General features: G+C 39.1%; 5 protein-coding genes across 6 annotated transcripts in view; 2 read left to right on the top strand and 3 right to left on the bottom strand.

The window, feature by feature from the left end:
* Positions 1-7155, bottom strand: part of LOC145888998 (uncharacterized) — an 8885-nt gene extending 1730 nt beyond the window's left edge. Inside the window, exons 1-7 of the mRNA XM_082979867.1 lie at positions 7030-7155; positions 3146-3324; positions 1979-2832; positions 1816-1887; positions 485-1711; positions 260-312; positions 34-196 (exon numbers count right to left, since the gene is read on the bottom strand). Coding sequence (XP_082835993.1) covers positions 34-196; positions 260-312; positions 485-1711; positions 1816-1887; positions 1979-2832; positions 3146-3324; positions 7030-7047 — 2566 coding nt within the window. The 5' untranslated portion in view covers positions 7048-7155. The remainder of the gene's footprint in view (positions 1-33; positions 197-259; positions 313-484; positions 1712-1815; positions 1888-1978; positions 2833-3145; positions 3325-7029) is intronic.
* LOC145890663 (NADH dehydrogenase [ubiquinone] 1 alpha subcomplex subunit 9, mitochondrial-like) overlaps positions 1-13817 on the top strand; it is a 25962-nt gene extending 12145 nt beyond the window's left edge. Inside the window, exons 2-12 of one of the 2 annotated variants that reach the window (XM_082981793.1) lie at positions 9591-9691; positions 10012-10206; positions 10588-10685; positions 10794-10891; positions 11038-11191; positions 11503-11611; positions 12077-12236; positions 12344-12464; positions 12803-12937; positions 13460-13603; positions 13698-13817. In XM_082981793.1, coding sequence (XP_082837919.1) covers positions 9652-9691; positions 10012-10206; positions 10588-10685; positions 10794-10891; positions 11038-11191; positions 11503-11611; positions 12077-12236; positions 12344-12464; positions 12803-12937; positions 13460-13603; positions 13698-13748 — 1305 coding nt within the window. In that variant the 5' untranslated portion in view covers positions 9591-9651 and the 3' untranslated portion in view covers positions 13749-13817. Of the gene's footprint in view, positions 1-9531; positions 9692-10011; positions 10207-10587; positions 10686-10793; positions 10892-11037; positions 11192-11502; positions 11612-12076; positions 12237-12343; positions 12465-12802; positions 12938-13459; positions 13604-13697 lie in introns of those variants that run through there. The other variant, XM_082981791.1, reaches the window with a different exon arrangement.
* LOC145888659 (small ribosomal subunit protein uS9-like) lies at positions 7527-9292 on the bottom strand. Its single transcript, XM_082979459.1, has 5 exons — positions 9202-9292; positions 8862-8963; positions 8310-8406; positions 7863-7910; positions 7527-7730 (listed from the first exon to the last, which is right to left on the bottom strand). Exons 1-5 carry the CDS (start codon positions 9244-9246, stop codon positions 7585-7587), a joined length of 438 nt encoding a protein of 145 aa, XP_082835585.1. The 5' UTR covers positions 9247-9292; the 3' UTR covers positions 7527-7584.
* Positions 13818-14259: 442 nt separating the features above from the next.
* LOC145888446 (KRR1 small subunit processome component homolog) lies at positions 14260-16633 on the bottom strand. The gene is made up of 8 exons (XM_082979194.1): positions 16412-16633; positions 16207-16341; positions 15665-15874; positions 15321-15439; positions 15104-15209; positions 14816-14902; positions 14570-14710; positions 14260-14468 (listed from the first exon to the last, which is right to left on the bottom strand). Exons 1-8 carry the CDS (start codon positions 16592-16594, stop codon positions 14427-14429), a joined length of 1023 nt encoding a protein of 340 aa, XP_082835320.1. The 5' UTR covers positions 16595-16633; the 3' UTR covers positions 14260-14426.
* A 2847-nt stretch (positions 16634-19480) lies between these two features.
* Positions 19481-25502, top strand: LOC145888443 (beta-1,4-mannosylglycolipid beta-1,3-N-acetylglucosaminyltransferase brn-like). Its single transcript, XM_082979191.1, has 5 exons — positions 19481-19660; positions 21924-22048; positions 23289-23517; positions 24018-24432; positions 24761-25502. The coding sequence occupies exons 1-5, from the start codon at positions 19533-19535 to the stop codon at positions 24980-24982; spliced, it is 1119 nt and encodes a 372-aa protein (XP_082835317.1). The 5' UTR covers positions 19481-19532; the 3' UTR covers positions 24983-25502.
* The last annotated feature ends 94 nt before the right edge of the window (positions 25503-25596 follow it).

A 25596-nucleotide genomic window follows, 5' to 3' on the forward strand; every position in this document is an offset into this window, starting at 1 on the left:
GTCATATTTACTGTAGTACTACATAACTTGTACCTTCAAGTTGTACCATGTAATTGGATGGGACGAGTCCTTCACGTCCATTCAAACTACACATCCACCACATTGAATAGGCTTCTGTTAATTTGATGATGTCAAGCACATCGCCCTTACTGAAGGAAAGTTCATTATCTGCTTGTGCCTTATAGTCATATAAAGCCTATATCACAAAGAAGAAAAGTTAATTTTGTTTTATTATTACTGTTATAATTTTGTCACAAACTTTGCATTTTGATAAAACCGGAAGTTCAGCTTCAATCCCTAAAGTTGTCGTATCTGTGCATAAACGAATGATTAAAATTTCGTGTCAACTATCGTGAAAAAAGCCCATAGTAAAACAACCAAAACATTGCACATTTAATTACGTTAACTAATAATTACCCAAATCCGCAGTAATTCTAATCATACTTGCAAAAACAAATGGAAATTTAAATTATAATTTAAAAACCTTTTAGTGTTAATTCTCGTTTGGCTGGTTGTCTCCCTTCCGTATCTGGTTCATTGGCTGGTTGTCTCCCTTCCACTACTGGTTCATTGGTTGGTTGTCTCCCTTCCACTACTGGTTCGTAGGTTGGTTGTTTCCCTTCCACTACTGGTTCGTAGGTTGGTTGTTTCCCTTCCACTACTGGTTCGTAGGCTGGTTGTCTCACTTTTACTATTGATTCGTAGGTTGGTTGTCTACCTTCCACAACTGGTTCGTAGGCTGGTTGTCTCACTTTCACTACTGGTTCGTAGGCTGGTTGTCTCACTTTCACTACTGGTTCGTAGGCTGGTTGTCTCACTTTCACTACTTGTTCGTAGGCTGGTTGTCTCCCTTCCACTACTGGTTCGTAGGCTGGTTGTCTCCTTTCCACAACTGGTTCGTTGGCTGGTTGTCTCCCTTCCACAACTGGTTCGTTGGCTGGTTGTCTCCCTTCCCCGACTGGTTCCTTGGCTGGTTGTCTCCCTTCCCCGACTGGTTCGTTGGCTGGTTGTCTCCCTTCCACAACTGGTTCCTTGGCTGGTTGTCTCCCTTCCCCGACTGGTTCCTTGGCTGGTTGTCTCCCTTCCCCGACTGGTTCGTTGGCTTGTTGTCTCCCTTCCACGACTGGTTGTCTCCCTTCCCCGACTGGTTCCTTGGCTGATTGTCTCCCTTCCACGACTGGTTCGTTGGCTGGTTGTCTCCCTTCCACGACTGGTTCGTTGGCTGGTTGTCTCCCTTCCACGACTGGTTCGTTGGCTGGTTGTCTCCCTTCCACGACTGGTTCGTTGGCTGGTTGTCTCCCTTCCACGACTGGTTCGTTGGCTGATTGTCTCCCTTCCACGACTGGTTCGTTGGCTGATTGTCTCCCTTCCACAACTGGTTCGTTGGCTGGTTGTCTCCCTTCCACAACTGGTTCGTTGGCTGGTTGTCTCCCTTCCACAACTGGTTCGTTGGCTGGTTGTCTCCCTTCCACAACTGGTTCGTTGGCTGGTTGTCTCCCTTCCACAACTGGTTCGTAGGTTGGTTGTCTCCCTTCCACTACTGGTTCGTAGGTTGGTTGTCTTCCTTCCACTACTGGTTCGTAGGCTGGTTGTCTCCTTTCCACAACTGGTTCGTTGGCTGGTTGTCTCCCTTCCCCGACTGGTTCGTTGGCTGGTTGTCTCCCTTCCACAACTGGTTCGTTGGCTGATTGTCTCCCTTCCACTCTCACTTCTGTGGTTTCAATAAAAGCATCAATATTTTTTCTTATTTATTTGCTTGCTAACAATATTTTACTTCGAAAATGTTACCCTTGCAAGTTAGGGTTTAGAAATTACCTGTCCCTGGTTGTTCATCTGGTGTTGTTGTTTCTTCAAGTTTGTCTGTGTTGTTTTGACCAGATTGCTCTGCTAAAAAACAGTTTGTATAAATTCATCATCACTATAAACATTTTTGCTGCTATAAGCTTAGCCATATCCTGATTGCTGAATGATCGACTACCTGCAAAACATCCACTTCGCGAAGAAAACTGGTGAAGTGGAACCCGTGGATTTTGGTTCGTTGGAGGGTCGTGAAAATCCATTTGTTTCATGGTTTCTTCCACTTGCTGCAGAATCTCTTTATGACTAAACCTCGTAAGAAGTTGCTGCAATCTCTTACAGATTTCGATCATCGTTGGTCGTTTAGATGGATCTTGATCCCAACACTGCTTCATCAGTTGCTCCATGTTTTCAACGATTACTCTGTCGCTCTCGTTGAGAGTTTGCTTCCATTTGTTTATCTTTTGACAGTCTGGTCTTCTGCCCTTCATGATGTTATCACGTTGCTCGTCAAGGTCGCCACGTGGGTATGGAATGTGACGAGTGAGAACCATATGCACGAGTATGGCGAATGCATAAACATCAAGTTCTTTGGTTGGTTTCATAGTGGGGTCTTTCAACTTTTCCGGGGCCGTGTAGAGAGGTGTGTATTGAGGTCTTTTCTTCTTGCTTCTAGCCGACGGATCAACGGTTCTCAAACCAGTTAAAGTTGCCATTTCAGCACTTCCAAAGTCACATAATTTTGCACGAAGATTTTTTGTCAGCAGAGCGTTCTCCGGTTTGATGTCGTTGTGGATCAATCGTTTATCTGGAAGGTTGTGGCAGGCGTTAATAGCTTTTACAATGTCGGATATAAACCTGACTCTCAAAGCAAGACCCAAAGGGATTCGTTGATCTAGAAGAAGTTCCCTGAGAGTTCCACGTTCGCAATATTCCATGACGATTCCCATTGAAAAACCCCACTGAACCCACCCAAGAACTTGAACAATATTTCCGTGGCAAACTTGGTGAAGGTGTTCCATTTCTTCTGTAATTCTGCATAGAGAAATTACCTTCATGTTATTAAAAGATAATAACTGATATTGAACTTGTCCTATAGTTTTTTTTTGGCCGTTAACTTATTTGAAAATTTTTACAACATATTTTCTCAACGTGGGGTCTGTGAGATGGTTTAGTGGAAGAGCAAGAGACGTTTTTACTAAAACTTTCTGACTTCCTTTTTTCTTCACAACTACCATTTTTTTATTTGTGCAACTTCTTTCGTTGCAAGACCTTGAGATACATTTTGCATAGGTGTCTACAGACTGGATGGTTTTATAATAGGAGTCCGATATTGACGTTTGCTTACGTTCGCTTAATTAAGGTCTTTGTTCTCTTTCCACTCTGTAGGAGAAAAACTTTAACTGCAATGAAGATTTGAAGGATTTTGTGGAATCCGATGACGACATCCCCGAATCCTCCGGATCCAGCATGAAACATGTCAGGGTCGGGATCACACAAAATATCATCAGCATTCAACTCCTGTGACTGTTGAACATAAAACTTTTGAGAAAGTTGTGTCAAATTCACCAAGCAGGATTAGGGTTTAATTCCGGTTTTGAGCCTGAAGTTAAACTGGTAGTCACCAACCAACATTAAACCGGTATAACTTAATCAAGGTTTAATCGAGAGTAAACAATTAATTCACGAATTTTCTCGCCGGTAAGCGCAAGTGGTGTTTTCACCAAATGCAGCGTTCCATTCGTATAGAAGTGCACTGACTACTGTCATGTCGGTGAAATATATACTTTTTCAACGCAATACATTTCACACACGAATAAACACAGCTTTAAAGAATTTCCCAGAAATAAAACACAACCGTTTACATAAATGATCACACAATGGCTACCAAAAAAAAACATCCAATATAATCTTAGCAACCCAATGTTAATAATTCTGAGGATTACATTTTACAAGGTTTATGTTAAGGCAGCAATAATAAATTTGCAAGCAACCATGCACAAATTAGATAGTGCTAAGTTTGGTACCAACATATGGACGATTGACCGAAAGGTACCACAAAGTGGAAATTTGTGTGCCTGCTAGTCTACCAGCTGTGTCACGATCACCAGCTGTACTGATGAGACCTTACAGATCGAAACAGTGTGTACACCCTGTCTGCAGCTCTCATTGACTGTTAGGGCTCTTTTGCGCATATATAGTGCTGAAGTGGTTCGATAGAGACGAATATTTAAAACCTTTTATTCTAACCTATTTGTTTAAGGATAATAATAATTTGGCTAGAAGAATTTGCTTATTTCTCTGTGTATGCTTTTGGTCGCTAATTATTCAACTGTTTATGTAGAAACCGCAGCTCCTTCAAAATATAGCGGATTTGTTCGTTTTCTTGGAAGTGGGTTGCGCGTTGCGACTATTGTAGAAAACCTCCTGTTGCACTGTCCGGGCGCAGGAGTCACGCCCACCTGCACTGCAGGCGGGCGCAGGAGTTTTTTGCAGGCGGGCGCAGGAGTCACGCCCACCTGCAAGGAAAGCACAACAACGTTTCAAATTATTGGATTTATTCACATCCCGTTTGGAACAATAGGAAATGCTTCAAAATCTTCGTCTTCCACAGCAGAACTTGAGGCTGAACGAAGAAGAAAACAGGTCAACGATGAGGTTGAAATAGCCGAGGCTGAAGTACGTGCGTGGGAGGAAGAATCCATTGCTGGAGATCCCGTTCTGTGTGACCAAAGGATACGCTGAAGAAATTCCCGACAACAAGGTCGTGACAGACAATCGCATCTGTTACTTGCCGCACCACCCAGTATTTAACCCACACAAGCCTGACAAGCTTCGTGTGATCTTTGATTGTGCTGCCGGAAGCAGAAGCGTCCCACTGAACGACATACTGATGCAAGGTGACTAACTTCCAGCAACAAGCTGTCTTTTCTAATGAGCCACGGAATAATCCGAACTCAAATAACCATGTATTTGTATGTAAGCCACGATATGCCTTTGGTAAAATAGGTAGGGAGGTTTATAGATAGAGACGAACATATGGAGAAGGTTTGTACGCGTTGTTTGTAACGTTTTATCGTTAATATTCGTGTTATTTATGTATTAAACTGATCAGTTGACTTTGGGTTTGATAGCAGCCGATATACCAATATACGGCAGTGTTATTATTTGTGTAGACGTAATAAATAACGTACTACAGGACCTTCCAATATGGCGGACACTGTCTTCAATTTGCCTCATATTTCGACCAATCGGTGCTCAATCCAGTGTTCTATAGAGATCAGTGATTAAGCCTTTTGTCTGCCCCTTAAATTAGCTTGATATTTCCCAGTAATTAATGTGACGTTAATACAATGGTCAATATTTTATTTGCGCTGGCAAATCGTGTTGCCTTTCTTTTCACAATAAGTTACGATTACTGCGAGCAACACAGTTTCTGTGGTAAAGAATTGATTCGTGTCAGTGCATTGGTGACTTGTTTTTATAGCTTTGATTTGATTAAATACTTGCTTTACTTTGGTAGCGCATGTAAACGGGATATACGTATTGTGTGTAGGTGGTGCTTATTTGGAACTTGTGCCGGTTCCCCAATATTCGGTGAGCGTTTGTTACTGTTGTTTTACGTTATGTTCTGACACCATGTGTGTACAGAAACCGTACTGAAGTGCCAGCCTTCGTGTAGTAAAGAAAACCCCAACAAGTCTTTGTACAATACGGAGGGAAGATTTGGTCAAGTTTCAATACGGAAGTTGCGTCTTGTGTGACGTTCGGCGCTGAAACCAGGGCGCCTTCATGGGACGTTACCTTTCTTCTTCAGTTGTTAACAGCCAACTGCACAACCATGTGATACTATGAAGATAAAGTCAATAATTCATATTCTGCCTCTTCATTTGTTCAGTTTGTAGATCAAGTGTTCGAAACCACTTGTTTTTTGTAAAGGGCATTTTTGTTGCTTTTTTTTAATTTCCAAACACTGGGCTTGAAAGTCTAAAGTGATGTATTAGACCTTCATAAACAAACTGCATAAACTGTCCACACTTATAAAAGTAGAGTTGTGTTGCCCATAGGCTGCCACTTTAAAAAATCTGCGGGGAGGCAGAACTAAATTGTGGCACATAACGAAAAATCGTCCCTCCAAACGTAACAATTTTTGATTTTTTATGGTTAGAAAATCAATGTAATCCTGGTACTCTGACCCTAATTGCTATCGCCTGTGCTTTCCTACCCGTGTGTGTTTTAAACATTTTTAAATAAAGACCAAGCCATCGGTTGAGTGGACCTGTAGTTTCATACTTTCAAGAGGCGTACCGAGCGTCTGTAGAACGTTTCGCGCTAATTTCAACGGATAGTTGGCCATTTGTTGAGACATGCAATCAGACCACCTACTGTTCTTTTTTTTTATGATAACCATCATCAAAAAATGAATAATTAGTTGATAAAATTAAATGCAAATGTATTGTTTTTCATTTTTATAATAAACTACAAGCTTCAAGCTGTCGGTTGGTAAAAACCTTGTCAATTAAACCACGTGGTGATGGCGTTGGAGTTAAGGTTGCTAAGAACAAACGGGGAACCACGTTAACGCAGTTTATTTGAATAGCGCTGAACGTGTTTGTTTCCGGTTTGACGGCACTCGACCAACCTGCAAACACACGTGGGCGCCAGTGGTGTCGCCTTTTATCATCAACAACCAGCACCAGTCCCAAGCTGGCAGCCGCATTGTGGTTCTAAATGCATTCCCAGAGCGTGCAATGTGTGAACTTCATGTAAACACACTAGAGTTTGATCACTTTTTGGTCCAGACGTCTTAAACGCTGTTTTTAACTAATGCAAAAACATACAGTCGTAGCATCGCAATTAAGAATCCGAAATGTTGATCCGGATCAGATCAAATTTGATCCGTCCATGTAAACATATTCACAAGACTTATCCAAGGTGATTTTTTTTCAACTTTGATGCAAATTTTTAAATAAAATATAATTATTTTTTTTAGGAATGTTTCATAGTTTGAAAACACCTCTAACGTTGTCAAATTCGACTTAAATCCAACCTTAAACCTGGGGTATAGTAGAATTAAAATATAATCCCGGTTGGTGAATAGGGCATCCTGGGATAATCCCATGTTTAATCCAGGATTAATCCAACTTGGTGAAATTAACCCTTTTGTAATTTGCTCAGGATTTTTACACGAATACAGGGCGTGAAACTAACAGTTTGACAAACTTTACTTACGTTTTCCATATGAGACATGTTTCTTTTTAAACAATCACAACAACTTTTGAAGCCGCAGCAGAGTCCCTGCAGTTCTCTTTGGCCAACATGGATAATGCGCACTTATAAAAACTGGAACGTTCAGCAGCACAAAGAAAACACCTACTAAGGCCTGTTTGCGTGATCGGGAAGGCGATTCCACATAAGACAGGAAGTGACGTGATTTTGGATCAACAATTATTGCTCCGAACTGCGGAGTACAACATTTTCTGGAAGTTCGTTGCGGTAAAATTATTAAGAATTTCTACTTTGCCAACAAAACTTCTCAGGTATTAAAAAATATAAAACTTCGCCTGGCTGTTATTGCTTGATGGGTGAAATCCCATACGACCTTACACGGTGAGAGTCAAACTTGGCCCAACCTGCAGTTGGACATACTTTCATGTGGTCAAACCAACCTCACTTTAACTCCTCCAGAATACGTAACAACACCTGACAACTGTAGTTAGGAACGACACTTTTATGTTTTTGTTTTTATCTGCAGAATGTTGCGACCAAACGCACCACTGAACAAAATCAACGGTAAGATTTCTGGTAGCGAGCTCTTGCCCCAGGTCCTCCAAACTTCTTTGACTCTTTCCTCCTGGGGTCTGCAACCAGCAAGGTTCTGTCATACTGGATTAAAGTGTCCTTGATCTCTTTTTTTGATGCTTCGTCGACAACTAAAAATGGAAAAATTTATTTTAAATAAACACAGCAAAAACGTTTGTGTTAGAGGGATTTCCCCAACTATTTAACGTTAACTGTTCGCAACAGTAACTTGTGTTACCCAACATATATACACACACACTTACATTTCTGGTAATACGCAACCAAAGATTTTGCCATGGCTTGTCGAATTGCTGGAAAAAAAAATTTGTTTGTTAAAAGTAATTATCTGACATAAAGTATGTATATTTCCTTATTAGAAATCTGTTTATAATCCAAGGTGAGTTATCTACAGATAGGTACAAAAATATTTTACATTAATGAGGGTGAAGACAGAACAGTAAAAATATAAGTATCGTTAAGTGACTTGATGATTTTAATGACAGGGAATGTGACTACAAAAAGGTTGGGAGGAACAGCCTTAAGGTTTAGGGGTAAATGAAACACATAAAAAAAGCATTGAATGGTCAACACACACAAGGTAAATAGTAACTATGGGTGGGAGGGGGGCAGAGCACCCCCCTCAGCATCTTGCCATATTGTTTTGAGAGATGCAAAACTGCAGATAGTATCACACAACGTTTGTAACTCACCATAAACCTGTGCAACTCTTCCACCACCTTTAACACGAATCCTGATGTCGACCCCTTCAAACCTAGCTTTGCCAAGAAGAAGGACGGGCTCCTGCATCTACAAGTACAACAGCAACAGTTTAAGAGGATTAGAGTAACATACATGGGTTATGATGATGAGCTCTATGCTGGGATGAAGTTTAGCAGAGTTCCAATATTTACCAAACAATTTTGTGTTGGTTATAATAAGATGTCAAGGTAATAATAAGCATCTAAACATGACCCGCAAGTTTGTGCATTATGCGGAGGATGTATTTGGTGAAAATGCAGACAATGCAATGAGTAGAAAATGTTTATATTTAAAATGTGAATTTGAAGGGCAATAAAATTTTAAAATGTATAAAATATTGTTGTGTGCGGAAGACATATATTTCCACTTTCGCAAAAAATCACTGCTATTTTATGCAAAACAAAACAGCTAATACATTAACATACAAACAATTTTGTGATAATTTGCGCAATTATAAGTCTCTGGCATGTATAGGCCTGAATCAAGTGCCAAATGTTGTTTACCTTGTATCGGAGGGTTTCAGGTTCAACCACATCAATTGGTCGGCCGTTAACTTTGATTAATCCATTCCCACGCTTGCAGTGAGCGACTGCTGTCGCTGTTTTCTGCAACCCAACAATAACATTAGGACTGCCCTCAAGATTTGACAAATCATAACATAACAAAAGTTAATGCCTTTCTAAAGATGTAGAAAGGCAATTTTTTTTATAATACTGTGAAAATAATTCATTTTTGCAAAAATAATAAACGTTAACAAGCAAAACTAAGAGGTATTCGAACATTAAAGTTACTTGTGTTATCATTTTGTAATTCTGGACCTGTTTTTTATCCTTTATTGCTTACCTTGCGTCCGTACACCTGCACAGATTGCGTTTTAACGCTCGCCATTATATCTTGCAATATTTCCAACTCCACCACGCGAAGAGTCGACGAGAAAAGGACCGGATACCATGCGAAAAATCTGTACTTCAAAATTTCACAACGACTGGTAACGTTTTGTTTTATTTATTTCTAATTTTTTAGAATTTTTGTGCAAATGTAAACCATCAAAAATATATTATTTCTTGGGATTATTATAATGTTTTATATTGTGAACTAATGATTGGAGTTTAATTAAATTGTGTTCATTAACGTGGAAATGGAAACATCGCTGCCCGATCATCCATAAAGAAGTTTGTCCTGATCGGATTTTTGCAATTTTTGCAGCTACAAGAGAAATTAATTTTTTTTTCGTTTGTAAAAAATGTAACAAATCGTTGGACTGAAAAAGGCTTTTACAACACACAATAAACCATGAGGGGCGTGATAGCCAAGCAATCAAAAAACTTTTCAAGTGAGTAAACATATTTTGTTTCTTGAGTGTGTTTTTCCTCTTGATCATAGTAAACAAAACAATAAAACAACACACTGCTTGTGAATGCCAATCTGCCATACTAAATTACACGCTGTTCCTAACTAAAAAGATGATCAAACACTGCTCAAAAAACTGCTCACTTGTAAAAAAAACTGTTCATCCGATCAACACAACTGTACATCTTTCTGCACAAAAACAATACAAAAAGCACATTGCAAAGTCTGATGGAAAAACAATGTAGTTATCATTGCTTGTTTTAAACTTATCTCTACTCTTAAACTTGTTGCATTTGTTAATAGGGGAATGGACATATGGAGCACTGCAACGTTCTCACACCCTTGTTATGTCACAAAGACAGCATGACAAACAAACAAGAAAAATGCATTCATCTGAATTGCCCCAAGGTCGTGGGGGTCGTTCTTCCTTCAGTGGGGTGGCTGCCACTGTCTTTGGCTCCTATGGATTTATTGGAAGAGCTGTAACAAATCATCTCGGTAAACAAACTTTTTTATAAATTCTTCAGGTTGGAAGAAATTTAATCTGTGCAAAAATGTCCAGTTAAGGCAGTAACATATGAAAAACATTCTGATACTTTGTTCTATGCAATTCACTTGGCAAAAATATACATATACTTCAAGATCCTGTACAATGTATAATATTACATTAGTTTAGGGAGTGGCTGATCCAGCTAGACTGCAATGCCTGGACTGCCAAGCCAGTACACGTAATGATCGTGATACAATTGTTGTGATCGCCAAGCAAGGACCTACGCAGTGGGGCGATCATGCCATTGCATGAAATATTACTTAGTTTAGGGATAAGTGCACTTGGCTGCTTTCCATATTTTTAAGCGCAAAATTTTTGTTTGTTGTTAGGTGCTGTTGGTTCCGCTCTGTTGCTTCCGTACCGTGGAACTTTTGAAAGAGTACAGCGCCTCCGAGTGATGGGAGATCTCGGCCAATTTCAATTTCGGGTAAATGTTGTTTAAAATATTTGTAAAACCTTTTTTCTCTTTTTTTCAATGTAATTAGAAAAAGTTAAATGCATAGTTTTTGGATTTTATTCAATGGTCTTGTTGCAGGAGGATTTTAGCATCAAACAATCAGACGATGCAATTCGTAAACTTATTGAACATTCAAACTGTGTCGTCAACTTAATTGGAACCAGAGAACCCATGAAGTAAAACATTTCATTTCACTTTTTAAAATAAAATGTTTGCCAGTGAATGATTTTCTAACAAGAAAAATAAACATTTTGTGAAAGGTGAAATTTTAAATTTCACTCAAATTAAGTTGATTGTTGAAAGTGTTTTTCCATTGTCAAAGCTTCTACACGATGGAAGAAGTCAATGTTGAATGGCCGAAAAGGTTGGCCAGGCTTGTGGCAGAAAAGGCAGATGGAACAAGATTACTTCATGTAACTCATCTCAACTGTTCCCAGCAAGAAGGGAGGGATGTATCTTGTATATTGCAGCAAAATGTAAGTGCTGAGTTGAAAGATTTCGTTCATTTTGTTAAGATTTTGATAATTTTAAACAAACAAGACAGATAAGTTGGCAGCCAACATTTGTGTTTTTTAATGTGAATTTGTTTTCAGTGATAAAATGTTCTTTTTCATTTATACACACACATATATATGATTGTGAACAAATATACCATGTATGTAATTATATCTAAACACTTTCATATACGTATATATTATGTCTATGTCACTTGGCCATATTTTAAAGAACAGTGTTTGGATTTTGTTTCATTCAAGGATGTAAAAAAACAGAATATATTAACATACAGTACGAAGCTGAGTCGGCCATGCGTGAAATCTACCCACAAACAACCATTGTCCGTTCCGCAAACGTCTTCGGCTACACAGATCTTTATGCTTTCCTGTTTCTTCACAACAGTAAGTACATTATTTATTCAAATGTAGTTAATGATTGGATATACTTTTTGGCATCCCTTATGGACCCCTTTACGATTATTAGGTATCTGCTTCCACTGGAAAGTCCATGTTGTGGTTACAAGGCTGTATTGCAAAAGGCATACGAATTTTATTTGTGATTTGCTGATCGCCAGAAGGCGAAACCCCCACCCCTGATAATACTTTGTCGACACCCAGTGGTCGACAGATTCCTTAATTCCCAACTAAGAACTGAGACTTAATGAATGGACCTGGAAGTTGCAAATGACATTTGTTTAGCAACCAAAGAATGAAGTACATTTATATAGATATGTGATTGGTAATACATGCTTCAATAAATGTGTGCAAAAGCAAAAAAGTTAAATAAAATTTTCCACGAATGGGGAGTGATTCCCAGAATCATTCAATAGGAAATTAAAGAATAATTGCAATATGTGTCTTGTGTAGGAATGGACTCATCACTTTCAAAACTTGGAGCCCTCCCCCTGCTCTATGACGCCGGTCGCTCAACCGTGGTACAACCGTTGCATGTAAGCGACATTGGAGAGGGGATTACCCGCGTATTGAGGCATCCAGATGCTGCTGGACAAACTTTTGAGTTTGTCGGGTAAGATTTAAATTATTGTCATGAATCAATGAAATAAAACCAAAAATATGTGTGTTTTTCATTTCAAAAAAGTTATTGTTTAAAATGTAATCTCTGTGATGTTAAAGTGAAGGACGATACCTGTTGTCGGATTTTGTTGAGTTCTTGTACAAATGTTCAAAGAAGAAGTCTTACCTGTACAACACACTGGGACCTGTGGATAGAAGCAAAGCTACTTTCCCACAAGAGGTTTGGACTTTGTTGTTTAACATAACCTTGCAATGTTGGGTTCAAGTAATGATGATGATATATCGCGATGTGAATCCTTTGCTGCACTTAACAAACACAATTTCAACTTTCAATAAAGTTTAGAAAATTAAAATTACTGAAATTTAAAACAAGTTGAAATTGTGGTTGTTTTCTGCACCAGGTGGTAATGATTCTTTTACACTTGATCTGAACTTGAACTGACACAATGCATTGTTAATCTGTGCAACCGTTAGCAACCAAACTTGCACAAGCAAATCGATTGCATTGTAGATTATTGTTCTTTGCCATTTATGTTTGTAAGTTTTTGTGCTTGTCAGATCGTGCACAAGTTCTTGGAACTTTACTTCTGGCGACAAGACAAACCGACTCTGTTTCTTCCGAGATTCGTCGACTTTATTTACCGACAAGGTGGAAAGAAAGGGATGTGGATGACGTTTGATTATTACAAACAGGTTTCATTTTCCTTCTACTGAACCTTAATTCTTTTTTGTTTATTTTAAGCTACTATGTTTATTGCCACAGCTGTGAAAACACTAATTGGGAATACAGTGGTTTCAAAGTTAGCCTAATTACATCCCAAAATGTAATTGTCATAAAAATATTCCAATTGTAATTCTGTGTTGTTTTTGTTAACTTGTCATATAAACCTGACACAAAATATTGAGAAGCAGAAAACTTGGATTCACTAAATTTATTCTTTTAATGGACTCATTATTGGTGTATGTTTAAAACAATCTATTACATTTTTGCCTCTGTAAAATTAATTCAAATTAACAGGAAGTTGTGCTACATTTGCTGCCAGGCATAATACAACTTTAAATAGGACTGCTTTTTTGGCATAAATTAACATACATTATTTGTCTAACGTTTCGTCTGCCATACGCAAGATTTCTTGTACAGCAAGAATTTATGCCAGAAGAGCAGTCCTAGTTATATAACAGGAAGTTAATTGGACAAAATGTTCTTTTCCACAGTTACACGTCAGCGATAAAACACACGGTTTACCAGGGTTAAGGGAACTCGGAATAATTCCATCGGAGACTGAAGAGAAATTGTTTGAATGTACAGGTTGCAACATACGCGGGGGGTATAAGATGATTCCAGGGAAAATCCCCAGGGTGGGTGTTTGTGTGAATAAATTTTAAAACCATTGTCTTTTTTGTTTGTTGCTTGGTTTTGCAGTGGAACAGCAACAACTTTTTTTGTTTTCAGGCGGCACCAGAACCACCAGCATCGAGGGAGATTCAACACTTACTTGTGTAGAATTTGTTCGCATTAAAAAGTTCTATCCTTTGAGTGCATTTGTTTCAAATATTAAATTTAAGGAACTGATTCTGCTGTTTTTGACAGAATGAAGGGTTAGATTGCTCATAAACATTTACTTTACTAGAGGTCTGCAGTTGTTAAAATACAAAGTGCCAGTTGGACATTTTTTCACTAAACTGAAACATAGTTCGAACCGCAAAACTTAAGTTACAGAGACTATTTTTACCCTTGGACTAAGCATCACTGCATCTTTAAAGCAAGTAAGCAACTTGTTGGCATTCTTACATATCCTACATGTAAAGCCAAACAGAATTTCATTTTATATATTTCTGCTTTTTCCTTTATCAGGTTTTCAATTGAACCTTGGCTAGTGTATAATATAATGCATCGGCATTCAAGTTCAAGAGTTTGGTCAATTGGAGGAGAAAATCGGTCGAATTTAAGTCAATTTAATTATGTCCAAAGAGTAACTTGGGATAGCAGTGGAAAGTTGAGCACTTACACAATATCAGATGGCCACTGCTAACCAAACACAACGCATTTCAGCTTAACTTTGTATTTTTTTGATAAAGCAACACAAAAGTTCACTCTTCCAGGCACCTTCTATTGCATTGTCACCATTGACAAGTGCATGAGAGTCCGATTGCTTGAGGAATTAAATCCAAATTTCCAGAGCTATGATTTTGCACTGCTGCTTTTTGAAACCATTTTCATTTTCTGGAAATTATTTAAAATGGCATCTTTATATTTTTTTCAAAATCTATCATGTGTCTGAGAAGATGAAAATCATGAACTTGTTCACAACTTCACAACATTACCTTTGCATTTTGAACCTTTCGTTTTAATCGGTCAACATCAATATCTTGTGGTTTGCGCTTCACGCTTAAGGTTGTCTTCGTTTCTTGAGGTGGAACAAGTGACTTTACACGCTGCTCTTTCCTTTTGGATTCATTTTCAACCTAATGGAAACATTTTGGTAACGCTATTTGTTGTGCAGAGCAGATATACAGTATGATATATACATATATGTATCGCTTATTCATCCAACCTACACAAATATTCACCTGTTTTGCCTTTTTCTCTTCTCTCTTTTTCTTCTTTCTTTCCTCCTCTTTTAGGAAATATTCCCCACTGGCAATTTCTTTATCCATCTGGAAATTAAACATTAGATGTTGCAAAAATGTCCAAGTAGGCCTCACACAGCCACCCATGTTCAAATTGTACTAAGTCATTATACTTAAGCCAAGACTGCACACAATGTTGTTATATATTAATCTTAAAAAAAGCTTGCCTTTGCTTGAGGTACTGCTTTCAATTTATTTAAGTCATATAATGTAACAAGACCATGTTACCTTAGACTCAGGCTGGGGTGGAGGGAATGGGGTGTATTCTTTCTTTTCCTTCTTCACTTTGTTTTTCTTCTTCTTTGCATTTTTTCTTTTAAACTTCGGTAGAAACCTTTTGCAAGAAAATGTTTAATTTTTAACAAACCTTGTGACACAGGAAAATAATAAAAAATATTGCCACAGTCATAATCGTGTTTAAATAATCAACTGGGCTCTATTATACCTCTCCCATGACTCATTTTTTAACTCCGGGTTTTTTGCAAGTTCTCTTTTGATCATCAGTGATTTTATGTTGTAGACAGGATGAATGTTTTTCATCGTGTCTGTAACTACCTTTCGTACCTGCATCATAGAAAAATAAAAGAGTTTTAAAAACAGTGAATTTATTAAAATCTTTAAACTGTGAATTGTGATAATTTTCTTTCGGTAATTCTGATTCTAATTTATTTAACAAAAAAATGCATTTCTACAAAAACAAATAATTAGTGTCCAAAATGTAAGCATAGTTTTAAGCAAGTTCTCTGTAGTTTGACAATATCATGTATCAGTTAACACAAGACATTATACATCTTTAAGCCCTCGATGAGCTCCAACTGCCGTAACAGTGTTTCCTTGCACAAAAATATAACATCCAGTCAAAAGTTCCAGGGCCTTTAGTGTGGCGCCATTCGGGCCAATCAGTCTTTGGCGCCTTTTCACAAATCTCTCCTTGTTTCTAACCAAACTTCCAACCTTTATGATGTCACAAGCAGTGTTGTCATCAAAGATTCGAATTGCCTGGAAGTTTTATTTAACATAAACAATTAAAATGCAATCCAAACATTACATAAATCTCCTTTGTTTGAACAGAAAACAACGAACAACATTTAATTATAACAGAAACTTCATGGAATACAAAACGTGTATTGGCCTTCTGCTTTTATATAGAATATCAAATTGATAAACATGCCGTATCAGTTTTTATATGTATACAAACTAAATTCTCTTATCGGGCTCTTTTTTTTTACAAAAGTTTGTGATACAAAAGTCAGTCTTTTACAAAAGAATGCCTAATAAGAGAATTTAGTTTATATAGAATATGTCATAGGAAGCACAGCAACACATATTACTTGTTCATATGGAACACTTCTTGCCAGCAATTTAATGAGATCTCTTGCATTTAATATTGAATAAGGATCCCATGTTTTTCTTGTTGTTTTCACGGTCATCGAACCTTCAATCAAATCCAAATCAGCTTCAATGTTCTGAAAAAAATCATTTAATGAGAAAAAAAGTTATGTTTATAAGTCAGAAATTTGTTCGGATCATATTTACATAATCTTTGAGGAAATTTTTCACGAGTGGCCAACATTGCTGGAGATATTTTTCGCGATATTTCGGAAACAAAGTTGCAAAGGAACTTTCGTCGAGCATCCCATGTTTGTTGTCTTCTTTGCTAAAAACCGGTTCCGTCCAACCTTCAGGGATGGTCAAACGCTCTGAATCTTCGTTGCTCATTTTGAAAACCAAGTTATTTCAGAAAGTCGTCGACATGCTTTTTAACAAAAACAACAAACATAGAAACAAAGTACACACATGGAACTTGCACAAATAACAGTGGGCGCTAAAGAGCAAATATTTAACCTAAATTTTACAGGGCTAAAAACATATTTATGTGAAAGCTTTCTTTCTTTAGATGATTTAGTAACGTAATTTTTTGCTCATTAAATTTAAAATGTTGATATAACATTCAATAACGTTTCATCCATGAATGATCTATTTCAGCTTTCTGGATATTATTATGCCTGAAGCTGCCAAAACAGATCAAGCGGAACGAGACGTCTTCCGTTCATTCAAAACATTCAAGTTCAAAATCCTCTTTGTGGAACACGTCAAGAGTTTGTATTGTTATCTTGAAACACGAACACACCATAAACCGCGCTAATGTACATTTGTTGCTACAGTTGGGTTGCTTTCTTACTATCCAAATGTACTCATGTTTAAACTGCGTTGTTTTAAGTAGGCGAAATATACATATCTGTAAAAACTATCTAACTTGCAGCAACAAAATTACATTTGCGGATTGTGATAATTCCTCATCTTAAGATAATAACGGAACTGTCCAAATGTGTTTCTACAGTTTCTCCTGTGGTGTTTGCTTGTCAACGTCACAAACAATTAAATATTATTTTAACCATACTAAGCCCGTTTACATGTACGACCGAAAGCGAATCGGATTGGTCGGAAGTGAGACGAATTGAAACATCCCAATCCAATCCATAATTCGCATGTGAGGTTGGGCTGTTTTTATTGACTAAAAACCGTGGTAAAATAAACAAACATCCAAAAATAAGCGAGGTTTACTTGAACTGCGAGATTTGCGTGGGAATCGGAGACAATACAAGAAATTAACAAAAAAGATTGTGTTGCAATCCATTTGTTGCATGCAATGTGGACGGTCTACAACAAAAAAAAACTTTAAAACCAATGTCACACACTTATCTTTTGACGTCAATCATTTATCTAATGCAACACGACAAATTAAAAGGAACGCACAACTACTAACCCTTTGTATTCTTCTGTTCTTCAAGTGGATTGAAACCGAAGCGAGTTCAATACACCTCCTAAAAACGGATTCGTCGCTCCTCTTGGGCAAAAAACGGGAGGAGCGATTGAGCGAAGCGCATTCGAATTCGCTTCAATTTTTCATGTAAACGGGCTTTAATGTCACGAAAACAAAGTTTGGATCACCTTCCTAGAATACAGGAAAGCGAACGTGTCTTAATTTTACTTATCCAACTCACGAAAAAGCCCTTCACGCATGGTTGGATTTGATTGACAGGTTGACGTACGTGGGGGTTTTACCTCCAATATATGTGAATTTTTGCCTGTTTTGATTCTGGGACGTTAAAGCAAAAATTGCTTTCATACCGGAACCGAATACTGCGATATTCGCCACAAAACTATTTGTGGGAGAAATTCTGATTACTTGGCTTCCGTTATTTTTTTGTACGCCAAGATTTTTTACTATCTGTAAAGTTGATCCACCCGGCGTTTAGTCGAGGGAAGGTTTTTAGCTAGTTAGTGTTGAAGGCAGAGGTGAGCTGTTTAATATTTCGCAAATTATACATTCCCGGAAAGAACCTATTACGACACAAAGTCCAGTTCTGTGCGTGCAAATCTGTAGAATGAGTCAACAATCCATCTCTGGTCGTTTGTGACGTAACAATTAAATGCAACCAGTTATTCGCACAAATAAACACATGTCATCTATAGTACGGGGAAGGGGGAATCATGGACATTCACGCGGCCGACGAAAAGGAAGTCACGCAGCACGATGATCTGCAATCAGACCTTGTGGCCAAATGACATGATTTTGCCAGATATTGTTCATACTAGATATCAATGCACTACAGACAGTTGTACACACTGTTTCGATAATAAGTCTCATCAGGGGAGCTGACGACTGACGACGGTTTTGCCGACTAATTAGCCAGACAGAGACTTTCCACTTTATAATACTTAGCAGTAAGCTTCGATCCGTTGGGTACCAACGTGAGTACAAACTCCAGGAAACGCACAACCGTGAAACACACGATATCCAAACAATTGCTTGGCAACCAATATAATATGTCCGCAGGTCGCTAATCATTCTTGCTTAATCGCTTCTATTACAATGACGGAAATATTGTGAACACACAATCTGTAGCATCGTGTTGGCCGGGATTGGAGGGAATGTTTGATGTAATTCTATGCCAATCTTTTGTGGGCGAAGCTTTCCTGGCCAGCAAGCAGATAAACGAGATCCCGTGTTCGATCGATTGCCTTTTTCTTACCCCGCCAGGAGCGTCTCGTGCTGGTCGTTATTGCTGATTCGGCATTGCTGTTGCCGGGTGAATGTTAGTACTTACGCATTACAACACACATATGTCAGTATAGAAGAATGATGGCAGCTTAGAACAACCGCCGCGGTTTAGACTGAAAGCAGCAACGTGTCACGAACACGTGACTGTCAAATTAACTTATATTCGACATATCAGCGGAAATGATAGAACTGTTCAGAACTTTAACCACTCTATTTACTCATGAACGCCATGTATTTATCAGAAGCAGAGCAGACAGCTGTACTTTTCAATGTGAAGTGTTTCCCTTGAGTGTCCTTAGCTTACAGCAGAACATGACAAGAGTATTCGGCATATGGCTTGCGTGGCCAACGAAAATTCTCTGTGGGAATTGTTACAAGTAAACCATTCAAACGTTTTTCGCCTTGCTACTGCATTGCTAGTTTCGAAGAGAAAGCGTTTCAGCCTCTGGGTGGGGTGAAGACTGGCGAAATGCATTTCGATCGGGCCCTACTTGAGCGTAACATGTCGTAACAATGTGTAAATTATTTATTGCAGAACAAAGCGCTGTTTCGTCATAAAGGCTTGGTGTGTGACGAGATAATTGGGTTTAAATGGTTTTCTGGGGCTTTCAAGCGCATCTGGTGAGGACTAGAAGGTCCATTCAACAACTTTCTCTGTTACAATGGGCGGGTATTTCAATTTGCCTGTGCTGTCTGTTCATCTACTCGTGGAAAAAAACGTGAGTTAAAGCTGCCTACGGCTAAGTTTGATATTTCTGTTAACTTTGAACTGCTTGTCATGCCGGCCGCTTTGCTGCTTGTGACTGCAGCCTCTTTCGGCATCCAACACTAATTGTTTGGCACATGCGTCGTACTTCTGTACAAGTACATTTCGTTCACCAAATGACTGGTTGGCTTGCTTCAAAACTTAAACCCAACGCCGTTATATGCAGTGGACTTGATACTTTTGTGTAGGTCTGTACTTTTGCTGCTTTCAAAATTTCCGTTTTTTGTCAGTGGAGTTAAGTTTGCAGAGAATTTTCTGATTACAATTATTGTCAGTTTGCCACCACAACTCTAAACGCAGATAGTTTATCACGGAGGTAGATTGGTAACACTGGGTCAAGGTCTTGTTCGCATTTGTGGATGCTGTTCACGTCAGCTGTGCTTTACAGTGCTGTCAAGTCGGGTTAGTTGAAACCGGCATGGTTGGGGCTTAAGTTTGGAAACAGTTGCCTTGGGTTCTGACTCTAATTCACACTTCGCTACATTACGTCATCATTTCACTTTCTTCACATGAATGTGCATGTTGTGACGTGGGTTACGTAACAACCAAGCCTTCTTACATCATAACTGCTTGAAACAATTGAATTTTTACTTGGTCTAGTTTGCAATTAAATTTACTTTCGGCCATAATTTTGGGCTTAAAAATGTTGATCAATATTGTAACTCTGATTCAGCATCGCAAAATTTCTCAGTGCATTTTTGAATGTGTGAAACCCTGCTCTACTGGTTGTTGGAAAGCTTGGATTGTTCAGGATGTAATACTGGATACAATCATCGACAGTATTGGTGCGTGGTTTAAACTAATTGTGGTTGAGTTTGAAGAACAATTGGGGCTTTTTGGAACAGTGCTGACGCATTTACTCACAATTCTGAGAATAAACAAACCGACCAATATTGCAGAAAACATGGCCATGTTTTATTTATTAGGCCTGTGATGGTGTCAGTTATTGCCGAAACGTCTCAAATAAATAATTAAAGACCTAATAAATAATTTATTTTTCCAAAACAAGCTTTTAAAACTTAAAATAACCGAAAGTGGTGATTTTTATTAGCTTGCATGAAACTAGTAGCAACATTGAATTTTCCACATGCATAGCGAGAAGCTGAACTCAACAAAGTTAAAGCTAAGTTGTTTCATTAAACCGATTTATTTGACCAGCTGCTGTGACATCTTCTGTCTGCGATCTTGTCGCGGCTTCAGACCCACTTGTTTTGTGCTTTAAGTTGTCCCGTCGTCATTTCAAGGGTTCTAGAGTAAAGAGATAAAAGCTGTTCATTGTGGTTATGTCAAAGCTGTTGGTCGCCCTCAAACCCTTGTTCCTTGAAAGTCCATAATTGTTACTTCGCAAACTTCCAAACCAGACCGTAGATGATTTCCAATAGAAATCGAAACTTCTGCCGCGATTGTAATTAATGCTCCCTAACCTTATCCGGTCTGCCTTCAACTTCCTGGTATTATTATTGTCCTTCTATATAACAGGGGTGGCCAACAAGTCGGTTGCGTCTGGTTTGACGTTGTCTTCACGGGAGAAGTGTATCAACATAATCGTCATTTTTTTTTATAAAGTTCACCGGGAAAAGTAAACGGTTTTATTAATGTTCGCTTGACACTTCATGGTCAAATTTTGTTGACGTAACACAAATACGCAAACTAACTTGCAGGACCCAAGTAGCAATCATGCACCGCGAAAATTCGTGAAAACGATAGATTTAAGCGACTTTGCAATAACACTGGCTTGCCACCAGTCTGGGGCATCGTAACTGCAGAAAGAATACATCTGAACAAGCGGCACTGGTGGTTTGTTTTTCTGAGGCTTTCAAGTGCACCTGGTGATAAGAACAACAATGCCCATTCACCAGGTAACCCTGCTACAATTGCCATTCAACCGTCACAAACCTTTTCCCGATCGTCAAGTTTAATTCTTGCAACACCAACAAAATATTTCAGTGATAAAGTTTTGTGGGTTGTACTTTGTGTTGTGAGAGCTTGGTGATGGAATGCTTCCTACAAACTGGATTGTTCACCTTCCTGCGTTGGAGATATTATCCAACCAACGGCAACCATAGGGAGTTATTCCTTCTTGTCTATGTCGGAAAATTGAAAATCCTTTTATGTACAATCGGGATAATGGGGGGTGTAAGCCAGCAACAACTTCTACCGCAACCTACCTGTGTCCGTCATGCTTCACAGAATTCATCACAAGGTCATGCGTTTAGGTATGAATACGACGGAGGTCACATGATGAAGGACACGCCTGTGCCGAGATCCCTCGCCGAGTTCAGATTGAGGCCGTGGAAAGTGGAGCGAACTTTAAAACACGGGACGTGCGGAATCGACACAAGTAAGTACAGAAGTAAGATGGCTCAGTTAAACAGTAATAACCCTTAACCTGGGTGCTTTGCAACGTAGCCCCATGAAAAAAGCTGCACATACTGTAGAACATTTTTCTTCTGTTTCCAAAAAACTGCAGCGGTCTCTCTCAGTCAGGTTAAATGAAAGGCTGAAAACCTTCCGACCAATCAGGCGCCGTCTTTGTGTCACGTGATTTACGCTGTTTGTTCACTGAACCGAGCGACGCCATCTTACGTGTTTGGATTTCGCTTAAATCAACTGGTGATGTTTGTGGACGTTCCACTACCTCGGTAACGCTTTGGTCTCGTGAGCAAAAACGTTTTGCCCAAAAAATGCCATCGCATGAAACTGTTCAATGTTTTCAGCGGTTTCGGTTGTCATTGCTTCAAGTATGCCATTATCACGTAATAATGACTAGAATCGAATCCCTGTGAAATGGAAGAAATCCCTTTAGGTTTTGTTCGATTTTGCCGGGTTTTATCTTTAATTTAACAGTGACGAGGTTTTCAAAACACGTAACCCTGGAGATCTTGGTGTTTTCCTGTTGGTTGGTTTTGGTCGAGCAAACCCGCACCGTGTACACTGTGCAGTGGAGCGATGCAAAGGAATATGGCTGAAAGGGTTGAGAACAACTTTTTTGCGGCTTGGGTTAAATCGACACGCTTGAATGCCCATGCGAGCAAGGCAAACCTCGTATGTCGCTCGCGAACCTTTGAGAATAATTCTATGCGCGTTACTCATTGACGAATGCGTGTCGGGCGCCATTCGAGATTGACCAGCACCCAACAAACCGAGCAATCGTGTTTGCGCTTTGTAAATTTGGTTGGGTCTGAAATATCAGTGCGGAAATTTCTACACTTTCCTCCCCTCCATGTCGTGCTATTTTCTTTCCTCAAAGATTGACTCAGATCCTTTATAACAACGTTACGTCACTAATCTGTTCTTTTGTGTTTTTTCGTACTTTTATTAAAGACTGATCCATGAATTTCGTTTTAAACACCTTGGTGAAGCGGGGAAACTCCCGTGTTTGAGAAGAAATTTAGTTTTTTTTTTAATGACGCCAATTTACCAGAAAAGAGCAATTTTATTTCTAAGGAATGTTCCCAAATCATTTTGTTTACGTCCGCATTCATCCATGACCAACTTTTACAAACGGATTTACGTCAGAATTCACAGACAACTTCCCACCATTCTGCACACAGCCTTTTATCAACTCTCACTTTTCCCAGACTCCATGCAATGGGGGATGGTGACGTTGGTGAAGTCAGCCTTGAAGCATCGAGATCGTCGTGACGCAATAAGACAATCATGGGCCGGAATACAAGCTGTTGATGACGTCATATACCAAACTGTGTTTATCGTGGGTGAGAGTCAAGATGATGAGGAGAGATCGGATGTTCAGGATGAGAACCAGTTGCATGGCGACATTCTCATGTACAACCTCCCCGACACTAGAAGGTGGGGAATCATTAAGTTGGCGGCAATAAATATTCAATGTTACCGGGTTTACTTGATTGTAAACCAGCACACAAGCGGTTTTAGGGTAACATGATCTGGCCGCGGTTTACAAACGGCTAAATACGGTAACTGCGACTTGTAATTTGTTTCTTCACTCAAAAACTTCCAAAAAAAAAAACTCTCTTTGTGATCTTGATTTTTATGCGAAACAAATTTCTGTATATTTTAATTGTTCACCGCTAGGTGACGCAGTTGAGCAAATAATGTGATACCAGGACGATTTTTAAGGACAATGCAGATATTAAACTCACAAATCCCAGCTTAATAAAAAGCAAGTTGATTAATAAATGCCAAAAGTTTTTGATAAAAAAGATACGATTTGTTTATTTAGATGAAATGGTTTCAAGGGGATTTAAATCATAACTGGTTTTAATATTTTCTGTTGTACCTGAGCAACATTTGGAGAACTCTGTGTTGTAATTCACTCGATCAACCCCCAGATTCCTGTCCGACAAGATAGTTGCTGGCATGCAGTGGGCGGCGGAGAAACTCGAGAAGCCGTGGCTTTATTCGTCAACTGATGACGATTTCACCCTCCACCCCCCACACCTGACCGCGTATTTCAACAAAATCCTGCCGACTTACAAATCGAACATTCCCATTGTTTGCGTGTACAACTATCAGTGGTGGGACAGCCCCGATAGGGACCCCACCTCAAAGTGGTTCTGCTCCAAGGAGTTTTACCCGGGCTGGTACTGGCCCCGCTACTGCAGGGGGGGAATGTACACTATGACGTCATCAATGGTGGCGCGATTGTTCGCGGTGTCGCGAAGGACTATTTATTTGCATTTAGACGATGTTTGGATAACCGGGTTGATGAGGTGGAAGCTGGGGGAGAATGACACAAATATTATTGTGAGTATTTTTACCCCGGTTTGGAAATATTGGAATGGTTGGATTGGAAAATGTATTCAGTTTATAACAACACACACATAAGTATAACTATGAAGGTTTCTTTGCCGTAAATACTACAAGGTAAATCATATGAGAATTGTTAATGTATTAGATTTATTATCAGGTCCAAAATAACCGGATAATTTTGAAGGCCCGAACCTAAAAATTAAGTCTGGTCCATAGACCCAGTTGTAAACTAATGCGACGGAGTGTGAATTTGGGCTCATATTTGGCCCGAAGCCCGGGCCGAGCACTTACACCCAAAACTAACATGGTTTTTGACTCGCAGCCTGGACCTATGTCTCAACGCTTTTACCACAAACTCTTATCCGACCAAGACCCTCGCACTGTGTTGGTCCAACATATGTGGGGGAATGTGGAGGAATACAAGAAGGTCGTCAGCGTTCCGGACGAGATTCGAAGAGTTTGGGGAACTTGGACCAAACTCTTCCACTCGGATCAATCTCTCTGCTTTCGTAACCAGACCAGATGGCCATTATCCGCGTCATAATGACGCCTTGCAAGCAGCACCAGCGACATCACGCGGTGAAGTGACGTCATCACACAAAGGTTGATGACGTAGGAACTGCTGTGTATGTTTTTTTGTTAATCTATGCACCGTCGTTTTTGTTAGGAATTATGACCGTTGCTCTTTCCTGTGTTGCTTTTGTCCCTAAAATATGCGACTTTGTGACGTTCACCTGTTGACAAATAAGGTGTTGGAAGTACGGGTAGAATTTGCTTGCAATCCGAAGCAGTTCTCTGTCTATAAAGAAATAAGTCGCCTATTTGGTTTAATTCTGTTCCTGTTCCAGAACACTGTGGTCGCCATTTTAAACTTTCTGGACGCCAAGAATTTGCGAAAGTTCGTTCCCACTTATGCTGTTTTACCCAAAACTCTTCAAAATTAAATTCTTCATTTTTACCTGCTTTCTGCTGCTTCACTATTTCACCATTTTTATTTTTTGCATTTTATTTGTGATTGACTTTGTAACCCTTGTTACTTTGTCTCAAATAAAAAGTGTTTTTCGTCGTCAATTACCAATACTTACGTTAATTGCTGCTACTCTCTTACTCAGTAACACTTCTACAAGTAGCATGTGATAAGCCACCACGAAACTGTTT

This window comes from Ascidia mentula, chromosome 2 (assembly GCF_947561715.1).
Source record: "Ascidia mentula chromosome 2, kaAscMent1.1, whole genome shotgun sequence".
Classification (NCBI taxonomy): domain Eukaryota; kingdom Metazoa; phylum Chordata; class Ascidiacea; order Phlebobranchia; family Ascidiidae; genus Ascidia; species Ascidia mentula.

What these genes read in the sequence shown, in the direction of transcription:
- LOC145888659 (XM_082979459.1), bottom strand. Translation starts at nt 9,246, where the DNA reads ATGGCGAGCGTTAAAACGCAATCTGTGCAGGTGTACGGACGCAAG. An exon ending in TGCAGGTGTACGGACGCAAG is followed by an intron (nt 8,964 to 9,201) that starts GTAAGCAATAAA and finishes GTTGGGTTGCAG; the next exon opens with AAAACAGCGACAGCAGTCGC. An exon ending in GGTTGCGTATTACCAGAAAT is followed by an intron (nt 7,731 to 7,862) that starts GTAAGTGTGTGT and finishes TTCCATTTTTAG; the next exon opens with TTGTCGACGAAGCATCAAAA.
- LOC145888446 (XM_082979194.1), bottom strand. Translation starts at nt 16,594, where the DNA reads ATGAGCAACGAAGATTCAGAGCGTTTGACCATCCCTGAAGGTTGGACG. An exon ending in AAAATTTCCTCAAAGATTAT is followed by an intron (nt 16,342 to 16,411) that starts GTAAATATGATC and finishes GATTTTTTTCAG; the next exon opens with AACATTGAAGCTGATTTGGA. An exon ending in CTCATCGAGGGCTTAAAGAT is followed by an intron (nt 15,440 to 15,664) that starts GTATAATGTCTT and finishes TCTATGATGCAG; the next exon opens with GTACGAAAGGTAGTTACAGA.
- LOC145888443 (XM_082979191.1), top strand. Translation starts at nt 19,533, where the DNA reads ATGGTTTTCTGGGGCTTTCAAGCGCATCTGGTGAGGACTAGAAGGTCC. An exon ending in ATCTACTCGTGGAAAAAAAC is followed by an intron (nt 19,661 to 21,923) that starts GTGAGTTAAAGC and finishes TCATGCGTTTAG; the next exon opens with GTATGAATACGACGGAGGTC. An exon ending in GACGTGCGGAATCGACACAA is followed by an intron (nt 22,049 to 23,288) that starts GTAAGTACAGAA and finishes CACTTTTCCCAG; the next exon opens with ACTCCATGCAATGGGGGATG.